Raw genomic sequence first — 14,335 nt, 5'->3', positions numbered from 1 at the left:
TTCTATACAATAACATGCCGTTTCCATGATATGGCCTGCAAGAGTGTGATGCGGCTAATTTCTGGATTTCATTAATACCTAAATGAAGCTCTTTTAGGAATCCTGCACAAGCTACCTCTAATTCCATCTTGAAACAAAAGGCAGGTTATAAAATGTCACAACAGAGCAAACAAAAAATAAAAGTATGCATTGTCCTAGCTGGGCTAGGAAAATCGAATAATGTAGCTGTTTGGCATCTGATACTTGCCGGATATGGCGGACCACAATTCCCATAATTTCTAGCCAAACAGCCAGTGAACTATGCTCCAACAAAACTGGAGGATCCGAGGCTGGAGAAAAGTTGGATTAAACTAAGACATTCTTTTACATGCCCTTCATTCTGTTTTGATTTTTTTGTTACTTACTATCATGATAAACTGTTTCCATTCAGCAAATGTATTTTTCAGGTGGTTTTAGGGCAGGTCTCCCATTTTCCAAAACATTAAACAAATGTCATCGTTAAAATATAAATCACAAAGTACGTTCCTGTCTTTATCTCCTTTGAAGGGAAAAGATTACTGGGATATTGCTTGTCACATTGCACGAGGATAAGCATCTGAAAGAACCATTTCCCCAACCTGGTGCTCTCCAGATGTGTGGGGCAACAATAGGATGATGCCAGCCATGAGTTTTTGAGAGTTGAAGTTCAAGACATCTGAAGAGCACCAGGTTGGGGATGACTGAAATGGAGAATATGGCTCACCTAAATTATTGTCTCTTCCTGAGTAAACTACATCCTATACAATATATGCCTTTGCATAGCTGAATATTGCCAGTGCCTCAGAAGCTCAGAACCAAGCCATTAGTCACACTGTGGCAAATCATATTCAACAATAAAGCCATTCATATTTCCCCTTCTGGAAAGAATGTTCAGCGTTTTTTTTTAAATTCCTAGGAATGGTTAAAACCAAATTTAAAATAAAATAAATCCACCCCTACGGGAATAGCACAAATGAAAACATGACATATTCATTGAAAATTAGCAGGACAAATTGCTAGCCTCCAAATTGGGGGCTAATTGGTGAGATAAATATAGGCTGTGGCTTTTAGTCGGGCTTCCTGCTCTACTTCTGCAGTTTCGGAGTATAATGTTTCTGACTCTAATTCAAATGGGAGAAAAGGGAATCTAGGAAGTTGTACTACATGCTGTTCCATTGGCTTCGTTTAGGTTATATAAATTAGGCACAGTATTCAGCTGACTTCAGCTATGCTGATTTTTTCCAAGACTTCTTTTAGAAACCTTCTTCCTTTCCTTCTAGCCAAAATTATCTAATACAAGGACAATTTGCTTGTTTGTTAGATTTATATCCTGCCAGGAGCTCAGAGAGGCAAATGCAGCCTTCTCCCTTCCCATTTCCCCCGCAAACAAATCCCCCGTGGGGCTGGATTGGCTGAGGGAATGGCCCAAAGGCACCCAATGAACTTCCATGGCTGACTTGAAGCTGGATCTCCCAGTCCTGGTCTACCACTTTTATCATCTTAGATGCAGAGTCCATTTTCCACCAGGAGCTCAAGAAAACACTCCATGTTTTATATTCATTTCTTTTTCAACTTGCTTGTAGTGCTAAAATAAAATTAGGAGGATGTACAAAGCCTTTGCTTTCTTCATCACTTTACAATGTCCACTTTCACTCCACTGAGTCTTTATCCACGTTTCCCATCCAACTAAAAGTCCCAAGCTAGTGGATGGTCAGTGCCTTCTGATCACATTTAATATGTTAGTGTGTGATTGGGGGATTAAAGGAAAACCATCTGTAGCTGGGACATTCCTGGCTGAAGAAAAAGGATAGTAAAAAGTCTTAGGGCTTGCCAGCTGTTTTCAGAAAACTGGTGGTAGCATACAAATTAGCCCGCCTTTGGATGCATAATCCCCAATCTCAGCTAGGAAATAAATTGGTTTTCCAAAATATACCTTACCGCTCTGGCACTCCCTTGTCACAATATATGTGTAAACCATCAATGCCCTACAGTTCTTACTACCTGAACATTTAACTCAAGGTAGTAGAAAAGGTACCTTACCATAAGAACTGACCTTATACATATAGTAATACAGGTGAAAGAAAAGGTGGAACTATAGCAGGTAATAAAGTGTAGCATTACTAATATGGGTTCAGATCAACTTGGGAAATAAATTGAAGCCCTCTCCAATCCAGGTGATGCTGAGTGTTCTTCTTCACTCCAGCTCTCAGTTCCTCCTGCTTTTTGCACAAAACTGTGCAACAGGAGGAAACCAGAACTTAGCATGATCCAAAGAGCCCAGAGATATTATCGAATGATCAGTGAGAGATTCAATTAACTTCCTGCATGAATCCAAAACCATGTCTGGTCATGATTTAAAATACAGAGGAAGATACAGATAGAAGAAACAAGTAATAACCAATCACAAATAGAAGCAGCAACAAGCATTGTTAATAAGAAAATATTTACATTGTATGCTTCCTGAATTATTTTGAATCAAGACTGCAAAATTGATATGGTTAAAAAGGCCTTCCACCCCTCTATTAAATATTCAAACACATGGACACAATTAATGCAGGAACTTAAACTGAAGATGGAAAGCCTAGAGTAAGAAGCGTATGGACCTCCAGACATGTTCAACTACAATTCCCAGCAGTCTGAGCCACAAAACTAAAAGAGGCTACGAGAGAGAGTTTTAAGAATGTCTTCAGGGGGCTATAGATTTCCCACAAGTATGAAGAATTTCTTCATACACAAGACAAATTATTTCAAAGACTTTTTTTCTTCCTACACATATTTATGGGGTCTTAATACAATCTTACTCATATTTACCCAGAAACAAGTCCCACTAAGTTCAGCAAGTGTTAGGGCAAGGCAGATCAGCATCAGATTGCAGTTTAAATGGCTAAAATTAATAACAATAATCAACTGTGGTGGGTTGTGAGAGGGTTTTTTTTTTTCAATTTGGCAACAATCCCATCATAAGAAAGATTTGACTGAAACTGAAATAAAACCATAACTCTAACATTGTAACAACTTAACCAAATAAAAATAACATTGCAATGTGTTACAGTATTTGACAGAATGATGGGAAGGAAAAGGTCAACCTCATTATATGGAATGTAGGGCAAGGAAACACAGATCATGAGAACACATTTTCTTTTGGTCAATTCCAGAAGTGTCCTGGCACTTAACGATCCTAGATTAAAGTCAATCATCCAACACCATTTGATAATCTGGAATGCACAGCTTTAAGGAGTGAGAACTATTTTTCAAGTACATGTTAAAACATGAGCCAGTTCCCAAGATAAAACAATGTCAGCTTCAGTTGGTATGGTTACAGAGGAGTTATTCTTCATTCAGGTGTGGTTTGAAATTATACCCTGCCTTTGTTATTCTTGAAGGTTGGCTTCTTATAATCAATAATCAGATCTCAACCACAATCCATTCTCTCCTTTTCCTTCCTTTGAATGATAGTTTTCATACAGATATGACAGATTTGCTGGACCAAGCATGGAAGGAGCATCTGGAATTTTTTTGTTATAATTTTTTGTTTTCAGACCATGTGCTTCTGTCAAGCAAGACAGATCGGCAATAAAATGAAGCATTTTTCTTCTTAACCAAACATGCCATTTAATTTCTGTGGAACATATTGCCATGAAAGGTTAAGGAGGCAGAACGACTACATTTAATAAAAGTCCTCCAAAAATGGAAAAAGATTAACATGAGTATCCAACTTATTCCTAAACAGCTAAAGTAGTCAAATGAGATGGTTACATAGCCACAGATCTCCATGTCTGTCTAGCTTTTATTATACACCATTTCACAATGAGCTTTTATACACCATTTCACAATGAGCTTGATGCAATAAAATTCCTAAGAAATCACAATAAAGCCAAATCAGTGAGATCAAACACTTGAGTTATTCTTACTACAGTATTCCTGAACCTGATATCCACCCTGTTCAACTGCAAGTCCCATCATCTCCATCCAACCAAATAAAACTATGGGAGCTACAGTCCCACATATATAGACAGTTGTTTTAGTATAATAAATGTCATCTGGAAACCTAAATCAAGCTATCCTCATTTGTAGAGAAGGAGTTATTTAATTTAGTTATACAATAACGGTTTCTTGCCAGTTTAATTCCCAACTTTCTTCCAGTATCAATGGTTTTAAGGCAGAAGTAGGTGAACTATAGAACCAGTATGGGGTAGTGGTTAAGGCATGAGGCTAGAAACCAGGAGACTGGGAGTTCTAGTCCTGCCTTAGGCACAAAACCAGCCGGGTGACCTTGGGCCAGTCACTTTCTCTCAGCCCAAGGAAGCAGGCAAGGGCAAACCACTTCTGAAAAACTTTGACAAGAAAACTGCAGGGACTTGTCCAGGCAGTCTCCAAGTATCAGGCATGATTGAACGGATTAAAAAAAAAGATGAACTGAGATATTTATTTCCTTGGACAGTTAGCAACCGGCTTAGATCAAAAAAAAAAAATCAAATTAATATTCTAATAAAAAAAGGCTTGTGGCTGTTTTTTTGGAATGAAATAGCTGGTATGCCGTTTCCATTTAATTGGAGAGAAAAGTACATCTACATGTACACTGAAGAGCAGCTAAAGTATTCTCCAGCTGCACTGACTGGGAACTCCAGTTGTTTGTCCAACACAACTGGAGGGCACAAGATTGGGGGAAACTGTTATGGGACACATGTGCAGTTTTCCAGGCTGAGAATCATACTTGGCTTTTGAATGGCGTCCTGAGGGCTATACTCCCAAAACTACTTAAAATTAAAAATTGTTAATATAATTACTCCCCAATCATTACACTCATGCAAAATTTGTCAGTCTAGGAACAAAATGTTCTAGAGAACTCCCAAATATTCTATTTTCTTCTGGAACATGCCTGCACTGTTCTGTTTTATGAGAGTTTGGCAGTTTCTGAAAGTAAATCCTCCAAGTCTGGTTTCAAGGATTGACTTCCAAAAACCAACAAACTTCCTTTGGAATGGGATATTATGGAGGGAAATTGAACGTTCTGGAGTGCCAGAATGTTCCACCCGCGATAACAAATTTTATACAGTAGATCTCTATTATTTCTCCTCCTTCTATTTGTAACAACTTCTGATGGTCCACGGGGGCCACACCCAAGGCTTTCAGAGGCTGCAAATGGTCCTTAAGTCATGCATGTCGTACTTAGAGGTAAACTATACATTTTGGTACATCTGATAGTAACAGATCAGACTATTAAAGCAGAGTCTGTAGAGCGGTGTTTCTCAACCTTGGCAACTTGATGTGTGGACTTCAGCTCCCAGAATTCTGGAAGTTCTGGGAATTCTGGGAGTTAAAGTCCACACGTCTTCAAGTTGCCAAGGTTAAGAAACACTGCTAGAGAGTTTCTCCTTCTTACCTGGACTAGAGTCATCTGGGAGCCAAGAGCCAGCAAGATCTTCTCTGTCTTAGTGGGGTAGGGATTATCCCGGTGCTTATACAACCACTGCTTCAGTGGCCGTGCCATATCCTGCAGGGCCTGGCGCTTGTGCCTCACCTTCCCGCTGTTCTGCCGGGTACTGTAAAAGAGGTTGCAGGGGGGGGGGAGAGAAAGTGGTATATTGAGAGTCTTTGCCTCCTATCTCTTGGGAGGAAAGGGCAAAAGGCTATGCATTCATACTAACACCCAGAGCTTCAGTGAATCATGAAAGGGAATTGTATGTCATGACTGTATGTATCAGGTTTCCCCAGTGTGGTACTCCTGCCCAGGGTTGGGAATGGAATGGCCCAAACTCTCTGCAAAGATGACCTCATAGCTTCCACTTGGGGAAGTCTGCTCTACAGCTTCATCCATTCCCCCCAGTCAGAGTAGCAGATATAGACTCTAATCAATGTGAAAGTAGTTACTTTTCATTTATTTGGTGTAAACTTTGAAGCCATAACTTGGACTTTCCCAACCGGATTACCCTTCCAAGGTGGTGGGATTACAGCCCCCCTGGAACATGTTGGTGAATGTCAGGCAGGGAAAAAATGATGTACAGCTTTTAACAAGTACATGTGAGTTTATAGAGGTCCTGGTCTCTACCATAATTCTTTTCCATTGCTTGTGACATAACACACTTCAGGTAGGCTACGCTTGACTCATAAAATACAAATATTCTTTTTAATGTATTATCCCAATCAACAATTTTAATGCTCAATCCATCCAAAGGCAATTATGACTTTAGAAAGTAACAAATCAAATTTGGAATCATGAAGGATACAGTCCTAACTGAGCGTATGGTGGAATGTATTAGATCGCTCTAACAGGAGAAAGAAGAGGCAAACAGAGCGAGAACAGGAAAGTCAATATCTACATGGAAAACCCAGCTAAGGAGAGTTTATCTTTTATTTTGTAACGATGAAAATAAAGGTGATTCTAAACAATTTAGGACAATTTAACTTTCAACATATCATCTAGCTTAACTCCACACTTTAAGCCATGACAACATTAACCATGGCTTGTTGAACATACAGCTCTCAGGATTCACAGAAAGCTTTAAGCCATAAATCATAATGGCAGGCTCACACAACAGGCTATGCCAGAACCAAACAGGCTACATTATGGCTTTATATACAGATCCCCAATAGAGTGTCTGTTAGTGCCAACACAACCACAGACCAATCTCTTCATGCCCTCCAGGCTCCATACCCCAAATAACTTTCTTGTTTTGTAACTAACAGACTACTACAGCAACATTTTTGTGAATAGGACCTTCCCTCCCCCGCTTGCCCCAGGTTTTCCCTTCCTAGGGGCTGGGAAGAATATGGATATGGCACAGATTCAGCCATCCTAAATTTTAGTTCTGTTGGCCTTGGCCCTTTGGCTTCTTAAGACTGGGCTGTCTTATTGCTGTTAAGTGACTGTGTTTTCCCAGGAATGTGATTACAATAACTAACTTCAGCTGGATTATCAGTACCATCCTAGAAGTCATTATGATAAATGGGGCTGACTCTGAATGAACTCTGGAGACGTTGCTAATATATTCTTGCCATTGTACATGATCAATGGTAATTACAAGCAACATAAAGGGGAACCCTGCTGGATTAAACTAAAGGTCAATTGATTCCAAATATTTCCCACAAGGATCAGCCTCAGTCTCTGAGACATATGGGACAACTGAGGCATGAAGGCCACAACTCTTCAAACAAAGATCTAAAAGCAGTCAGAGCAGCCCACAAATACAGACATATAAAGGAGTTTGGATTTACAAACTATGCATAATCATTTGTACAGGTTTTATGGAAGAATAAGCAGAGAGGAGCTCTCCTATTCCTTGCAAGTTTACTTCTCTAACTCTATGAAAACCCTCCTGACTGCTTGTAACAGTATTGAGAGTTATCATCATATTCATAAAATAAAAATAACACTGCAGGGAACAAATAAATAAGCATGCAAACCAAAGGGCAAAGTTCAGGCCCAAGGGATGGAAGACAAAGGGCTTGCCAAATCGGAGGCTTTGATAACTTGAATACCATCATCCAGTTCTGGAGCCTGCACACCATCTCCTTAGCTTCTTATGAAGATAAAAGACCTTTCCCAAGTAAGGAAGCTGTTGAAACACTGCCTGACCTTGGAAGAAGGATTTGAGAAGGAAAAGAAAATGCAGACAAAACAGTGTTTGCTAACAGAAAACATTTGGTACTTGACACAAGTCTTTAGCCTCTCTCTTCATGTCAGACTGGGCTACAGATACACCACACAATGCAGCCAAAGCAAGCACGTTCAGCAATCTTCTCCAACATAGCACTCTTTGGTTGTGCTGGCTAAAATGTCAGGGAGTTGCCATCTCATCATATCTAGGGCATTGAGGTGTAAAGGGCTGGAATACAGCATAATCAACAAACTCTCATGCACTGTCCTTTCAATTCTGCCTTTAAACATGGCCTCTACTACCCTCAGTGTCCAGCAATATGAATGTCATTAGGATGCATAAAGAGCCCCCAGTAGCAGCAGCAGCAGCAACAGAGAACCACAAAAACTCAAGGAATTGCACATGAATTAGTATCAGTACAACAAACTGCACCATTAGCAGTAAGCAGCTGTGCACCCTGCTCCAGAAACTACACAGCCAGTGGGATGTGGCTGGGTTTACTAATAATTGTTTGCTCAAAAGGGAAGTGTAGGACAATGTTTCTCAACCTCGCAAGTTTTAAGATGTGTAAACATCAACTCCTAGAATTCCCCAGCCAGCATACTGAGGAATTCTGGGAGTTGCTGGGGAATTCTGGGAGTTGAAGACCACACATCTTAAAGTTGCTGAGGTTGAGAAACACTGGTGTGGAGGGACAGTTCCATCCTCTCCACTCTCCTTAAGCAACTGTGTGTTTTCACATGTATTTGAAACTAGGCAAATCTTTGTCACAGTGGGAGGCCATGTGGAAATCTCCAGACACACCACTTTCTTAGATTCCATAATGGATCATGCGCTGCTTAAGGCAAGTTAGATCTAAATTAATCTGAACTTAACTAAAACAAAACTTGGTACAAGAAAGGCAAGGTAGAAATCTACCAACTAAAACGAATGCCTTCCGTGGTATGAGCTTTTGTAAGGAAACCTAGTTTATTTTCAGTCATTATTCGACTGCTCCTTTAGAGTGCAAAAACTGATGGGCAGGCAGAGCAGCTAAGTGGCCACTTAGTCTTTCAGTCATGTGTTGGGAGCCAAAACAGGACCCAGAATAAGAGCGGGGGGGGGGGAAATACAACCCCAAAGCAGAGAAAAATATGTGTTAATTTAATTACAGTTAAATTTAATTAAACACAGTCAATGTCACTCTTCCTGTTCTTAATATGCTCTCCCTTCTGTCACGCTACAGTTAATATTCAGTATTAATATTTGGAGAGAACCTAGGGGGTGTACCCAAAGGTTTTAGTGGTTTCCACGGTCTTCATTTTTCACAGCTGCACTATACAACGTGCTTGCTGAGCACTCCGTGAGCCAAGCCAAGGACAGTCAGTGGCTCTGTTACGGGAAGCAACAGTGGGGGATGTCCTCTCAAGATCAATACTGGCTTCATATGAGAAACTTTCCTAAGATTGGAGCAGGAGACAAAGAGTTGAACTCCATCTCCTTTCTCCATCTGCTTCTACTTGTATTTTAAAAGAGGACAACTGACCAGAGACCAAACCCCAAAAGCCAATCAGCAAAAAGCCAACCGAAGGGGATGACTCCATACTAGCCCAGGGGAAGATGTTGCAAAGCAAAGTGCCAGTCTGTCCATGAGCCCCAGATGATGAGCTGGGAAGCTGGGATCAGCTTGTGGAACAAGAGGGCGTGATGTGAAGCAACCTCACTAACCTTGCTCTCTGGTAACACAATGCAAACATTTTGTGCATCAGCAAGCCTTCCCCCGAGGACCGTTTTGTGAAAGCATTTATAACATGCCCTCAAAATTCCAAATGTGCCTCCCAGTCCCTCAAGGTTAGGGACTTGGTTTAACTGCTAGTGTGGATAGTGTAATCTTGATCCACCTTGTTTTGAGATCAAGCAGTTTACACACTTGCCTATTCAGGATACTGGGACAGTAACTTCCTTCCTCCATCCAATGCTCTGAGTAGCACATCTGTTTATGACTATCAAGGGGAGCACATATCAGTAATTTCTGCACATGACCAATCTTAAATGGAATTAAATTTGACCTTTACAGGCAACGCAGTACTGATGGGCAATTAATATTCTAGATACACATCATGGCTGATATTGTATCTATTGCCAGATAATGATTTGCACTCTGAGTTTTTCCCTGGGCAAAGGCAAATGTTTGCCTGATGGGATACTTGTACACTCCTATCCCAACAGAAGTTCATCCAATGGAAGATATTAACAACTTAGCCTCATCTCTCAGGCATGCGTTGTTTTTTCAGGCATGTCCTGTTTAATTAATGTAAAGCCTAACCATATGCAGTCCCTCACGGAAAGAAGCTTTACTGAATAAAGTTCCATGGAATTTACACAGAGGCAAGTTTACGTAAGATTGGATCCACCATATTCAAAATCATGACACGAAGGAGAATCATTAGAGAAACAGATTATAACCAGGGGCAGAGTTGATCTCCCCTCAGACCCAGTCCAGGACATTTTGGTACTACAGTGAGAAGATGTGCATGCAACTATACACACAAATTAAGCAACAGGACATCCATCTGGATTTGGCCTGTCCACAACTCCTCATGAAATATCAAGAAGCTGCTCAAAAGCAGGGCTTTCCTTAATTTCTGTTGACCCAGAGATCTATTCTGTCAATAGATTGGGCATGTCTATTGTGTTTATATGGTTTTTAATTCTGTAAGTCGCCCAGAGTCACCGTGTGTGCGTTGGGCAGCCTTATAAATCTGTTTAGTAAATAAATAAATAAATAAATAAATAAATAAATAAATAAATAAATAAATAAATAAATAAATAAATAAATGCTACGGGTCCCATCAGCCAAGGAGTGTCGGTTGGCAGGGACTAGAAAGCGTGCCTTCTCTGCCATAGCGCCTTCCCTCTAGAATATTCTCCCTTCAGAGATCAGGATGTCCCTGATCCTGTTGGCCTTCCGTAAGGCCATGAAGACCTGGTTATGTGCCCGGGCCTGGGTTAAGGGCCCCGTTTCTTGACTATATTAACATCTATGCATTGTTTACTTGGTGACCATATATATTTATTTTGTGTTGTTGTTTATTCGTTCAGTCGCTTCTGACTCTTCGTGACTTCATGGACCAGCCCACGCCAGAGCTTCCTGTCGGTCGTCAACACCTCCAGCTCCACCAGGGATGAATCCATCACCTCTAGAATATCATTTATCCATCTTGCCCTTGGTCGGCCCCTCTTCCTTTTGCCTTCCACTCTCCCTAGCATCAGCATCTTCTCCAGGGTGTCCTGTCTTCTCATTATGTGGCCAAAGTATTTCAGTTTTGCCTTTAATATCATTCCCTCAAGTGAGCAGTCTGGCTTTATTTCCTGGAGGATGGACTGCTTTGATCTTCTTGCAGTCCAAGGCACTCTCAGAATTTTCCTCCAACACCACAGTTCAAAAGCATCGATCTTCCTTCTCTCAGCCTTCCTTATGGTCCAGCTCTCACAGCCATACGTTACTACAGGGAACACCATTGCTTTAACTATGCGGACCTTTGTTGTCAGCGTGACAACAAGTATTTTGTACTTTTAATTATATTAACCATTTTATGGTTTTTATGACTGTAAGCCGCTCAGAGTCACTTGTTGAGATGGGCAGCTATAGAAATTAATTAAATAAATAAATATCCTATCTCACTACTCCTTGCCATCCCATCCTACTGCCAGTTCTGGTTAAGGTTGTACAATTTGATTATGTAATACCACTTTTCCCCAGAAGGTGCTGCCCTCATCTACTGCTTGTTCCTTCCCCCACCCCACCCCACCTCTCCCATTAAAGCTCCCCTTATTTTTTCTTTCTTTTGTGTCTTTTTAGTTTTTACTATTACAGTTGAAATCTAATTCTCTATGAATCAGTTCGTAACAGCATCTCAGCATCTCAACACAGCACAACCACTCTTTTGGTGACCTGAAATATTTTTGGAAGTATGAACTGATGTACACAGTAGTGCACAGTAAATAGATTAGTGCATAGTAAATAAATTAGTAAGTTTAGTATACATTAGTAAATAGATTAGGTTACCATTTTAATACAAAAGCTATTGTGGTAATCAGTTTTAAAATAACTGTACAAAATTATTCCTAAAAACCAAACCAAACCTGAATATTTGCAACACTCATAAAAACATATTAACCATCACTTAAAAAACAATATAAACATCAATAGGGTTAAGATGTCCATAAATGAAGGACTTCCTTGTTAATCAATTGGCAGCATATTGATTATTGTCTCTTAGCTGCCTCTCAAATGTAATATTGGTTAATAGATACTGCTATAGTTTCCCTGCTTTTGAAAGTATTACTACGACTTATTATTTACTTACTACTTATTACGTACTTACTACTTATTACTACTAGTAGTAGTACTATTTGCAGCAACACCAATTTGCCCAAAGATAAACCCCACCGAGGTCACTCCTAGGTTATTACTCAGCCACTTCCATTTTCAGACATTGACCTGGCACACATTCTCACAGTATTTAGGTAGCTGCTGATTCCCAGCACAGCACCAGGTTCATGTTAGTAGCACATAGCTCCACAGCCTTTACACTGCCAACTGCCCAGCCTGTCCTCATTGAACTCAATGGGATTTTCATCTTCACAAACATGGCTGTATCTTTTAAAAGTGCATGGAAATAATTCAAGGGGACATAATTGTGAGTAAACACCCCGAGGCTGAGCTTAACAAGAAAAATTGTTTGGAAGTTAAGGCGTTACCAAAACGTACACAGATGTTGGGTTGACTGGATCACTCACGCAAGGCCCTTGGTAGGAAAGGCTAAGGCAGGAGGAGGTGGACAGCGACCCCAGAACGTATTCAACCGGCGCTACCGGCCTCTCTGGCTCCTCCCGCCCAGGCGAACCTTCTTTCCTCCTCCCCCACGCCCACCCCGCCCTCACCCGGCACCTAGCGGCCTGCGGGCGCCTACCCCGTCCTCCTGTGGCGAAGGCTGAGGTTGTCTTTGCTGGGAGGGCTGTCGGGCAGGAGGACCTCCGGGTGCGGGGAGACGTCCAAGACCGCCCCGAAAGGCCGGCTGCTGCTCCTGTCCCGCTCCTTGCCGCTTTCTTCGAAGAGCACTTGGCCGCTGAGCTTGTTGAAGACGATGGTGTTCATGGCTGGCGGATGGCAGCGTCCTCCAGGCGAGAGGCCGGCTGGGGTGCGGGCGGGCTGGCACGTCCGGTCAGCGGGGACAGGCGCGTGCTGCAAAGGAGAAGCCTCGGGTTACTCGGGGCCCGGGAAATCAGCCCGACGCGTGGCGGGGGGGAGGGAGGGGAATCCACGGAATCAAGGCAGGCGAACTTGGTCGCGAAGGGAGCGCCGCCAGCAGCAGCAGCAGCTGCGGTAGCAGCCAGGGCTACCGAAGCAGCGCGCGCCCCTTGAACCCTCCGCAACGGGGCGGGAGACCGGGGCAATCGAGAGGCTGCCGGTATTGAAGAACGGGCCACAGTCGCTCTCCGAAGCGCTCTTGCTAAGCCCAAGCCCTGGCTGCGTTCACGCGTCCCGCCAAGCCATCACGTGGCTGGTTAGACTGGGGCTACCGCCAAGAGCGGACCCAGGCGCTGTGCCTCGCCGGGCTGGGCTTAGGGCTCGGAGCGAGGCGGAAACGCGGCGCGCTTCCATCAAACGCCGGCTCAGCTGAGCTCACGCGCGATTCCAGCCTTGATTTGCGTTTCCGCGATTTCAAGGGCTTTCAGCGGACTCGCCTCCCGAGCCAGGCTTTCTCAAAGGACTCGCTCGCACCGGGCCGTCTCCATCCCTGTAGGATCCCTCTCCTCCACCGAATCTGAGGCTAAAACCCATCACCACCTGATAATTTGCCGTCGTGGCCGGGAATGACGGGCGGAAGATCCTTCTGGGGGGCAGGCGGCCGTAGGGGGCGGGGGTGTCCCGGGCGCCCCTTCCCCGTTCGCGCCCGGCTGGTCCCTCTCCCCGCCTCCTTTGCACCTGCCTGCACGCCCCCTAGTGGCAGGACCAGCTCTTCAAGGGAAGGAGTGACATTTCGCCGGAGGGAGCCTTCGCAGTGATCGACCGTTCCTCCCAAGCAAAGGAAAAAAAAAAACACAGAAACACACACACCCTCCTGGGGAGCAAGAGAGGGGAAAAACATCTCTCCTTTCCACCTGGATTCCGACTTGCCCATGTAGTTCAAAAATAGTTTGTCGCTGCTTTTTCTGGAACACTTTTTTTGGTTGGTTGGTTGGTTGGTTGGTTGGTTTCCCAATCTACAGCACAGATTTCCTGGTCGTCTCTTGTCCAAGTACTAACCAAGTTTGATGCTGCTAACATTTTTGTTTCTTGTTGTTTTGCCTCAGAAGCAGGCAGGTATTGCAATGGAGTTGACCGTTTTGCTAATGTAAGGCTGGGGATTTCGTTTGACTAACTTACACATTTATTTGTTTTCATGTTTTCATTCTAATAGGGTTTCCCCCTCCCAAAATAATTTACTATTAAAATGGGACAATGGTCGGTATTTTATTACTGTTAGCCGCCTCAAGCGCTGTTTGTGGAGGAAAGGAGGGAGACCACGCTAAGAAATGAACGAAGTTTTATAAAGTACAAATAGTTAGGGGGACGGTTCTGCTGAAACTGGGTTTATTTTTCTTGCAAGACCATCAACAATCCAGCATCGGCCTGGGATCCGAACTGCTGCTTCAGAGAAAAGAACAGAAACCTTGACTGGAGTCTCCCACTG

At 42.8% G+C, this 14,335-nt stretch overlaps 1 protein-coding gene across 1 annotated transcript in view; it reads right to left on the bottom strand.

Annotated features, from left to right (window-relative positions):
* MKX (mohawk homeobox) overlaps positions 1-12,756 on the bottom strand; it is a 53,007-nt gene extending 40,251 nt beyond the window's left edge. Inside the window, exons 1-2 of the mRNA XM_063303491.1 lie at positions 12,572-12,756; positions 5,402-5,561 (exon numbers count right to left, since the gene is read on the bottom strand). Coding sequence (XP_063159561.1) covers positions 5,402-5,561; positions 12,572-12,756 — 345 coding nt within the window. The remainder of the gene's footprint in view (positions 1-5,401; positions 5,562-12,571) is intronic.
* Positions 12,757-14,335: the final 1,579 nt, after the last annotated feature.

This window comes from Candoia aspera, chromosome 4 (genome assembly GCF_035149785.1).
Source record: "Candoia aspera isolate rCanAsp1 chromosome 4, rCanAsp1.hap2, whole genome shotgun sequence".
In the NCBI taxonomy this organism is placed as follows: Eukaryota; Metazoa; Chordata; class Lepidosauria; order Squamata; family Boidae; genus Candoia; species Candoia aspera.
Note: the sequence above shows the minus strand (reverse complement) of the source record. Positions and strands in the feature narration are given on the sequence as shown.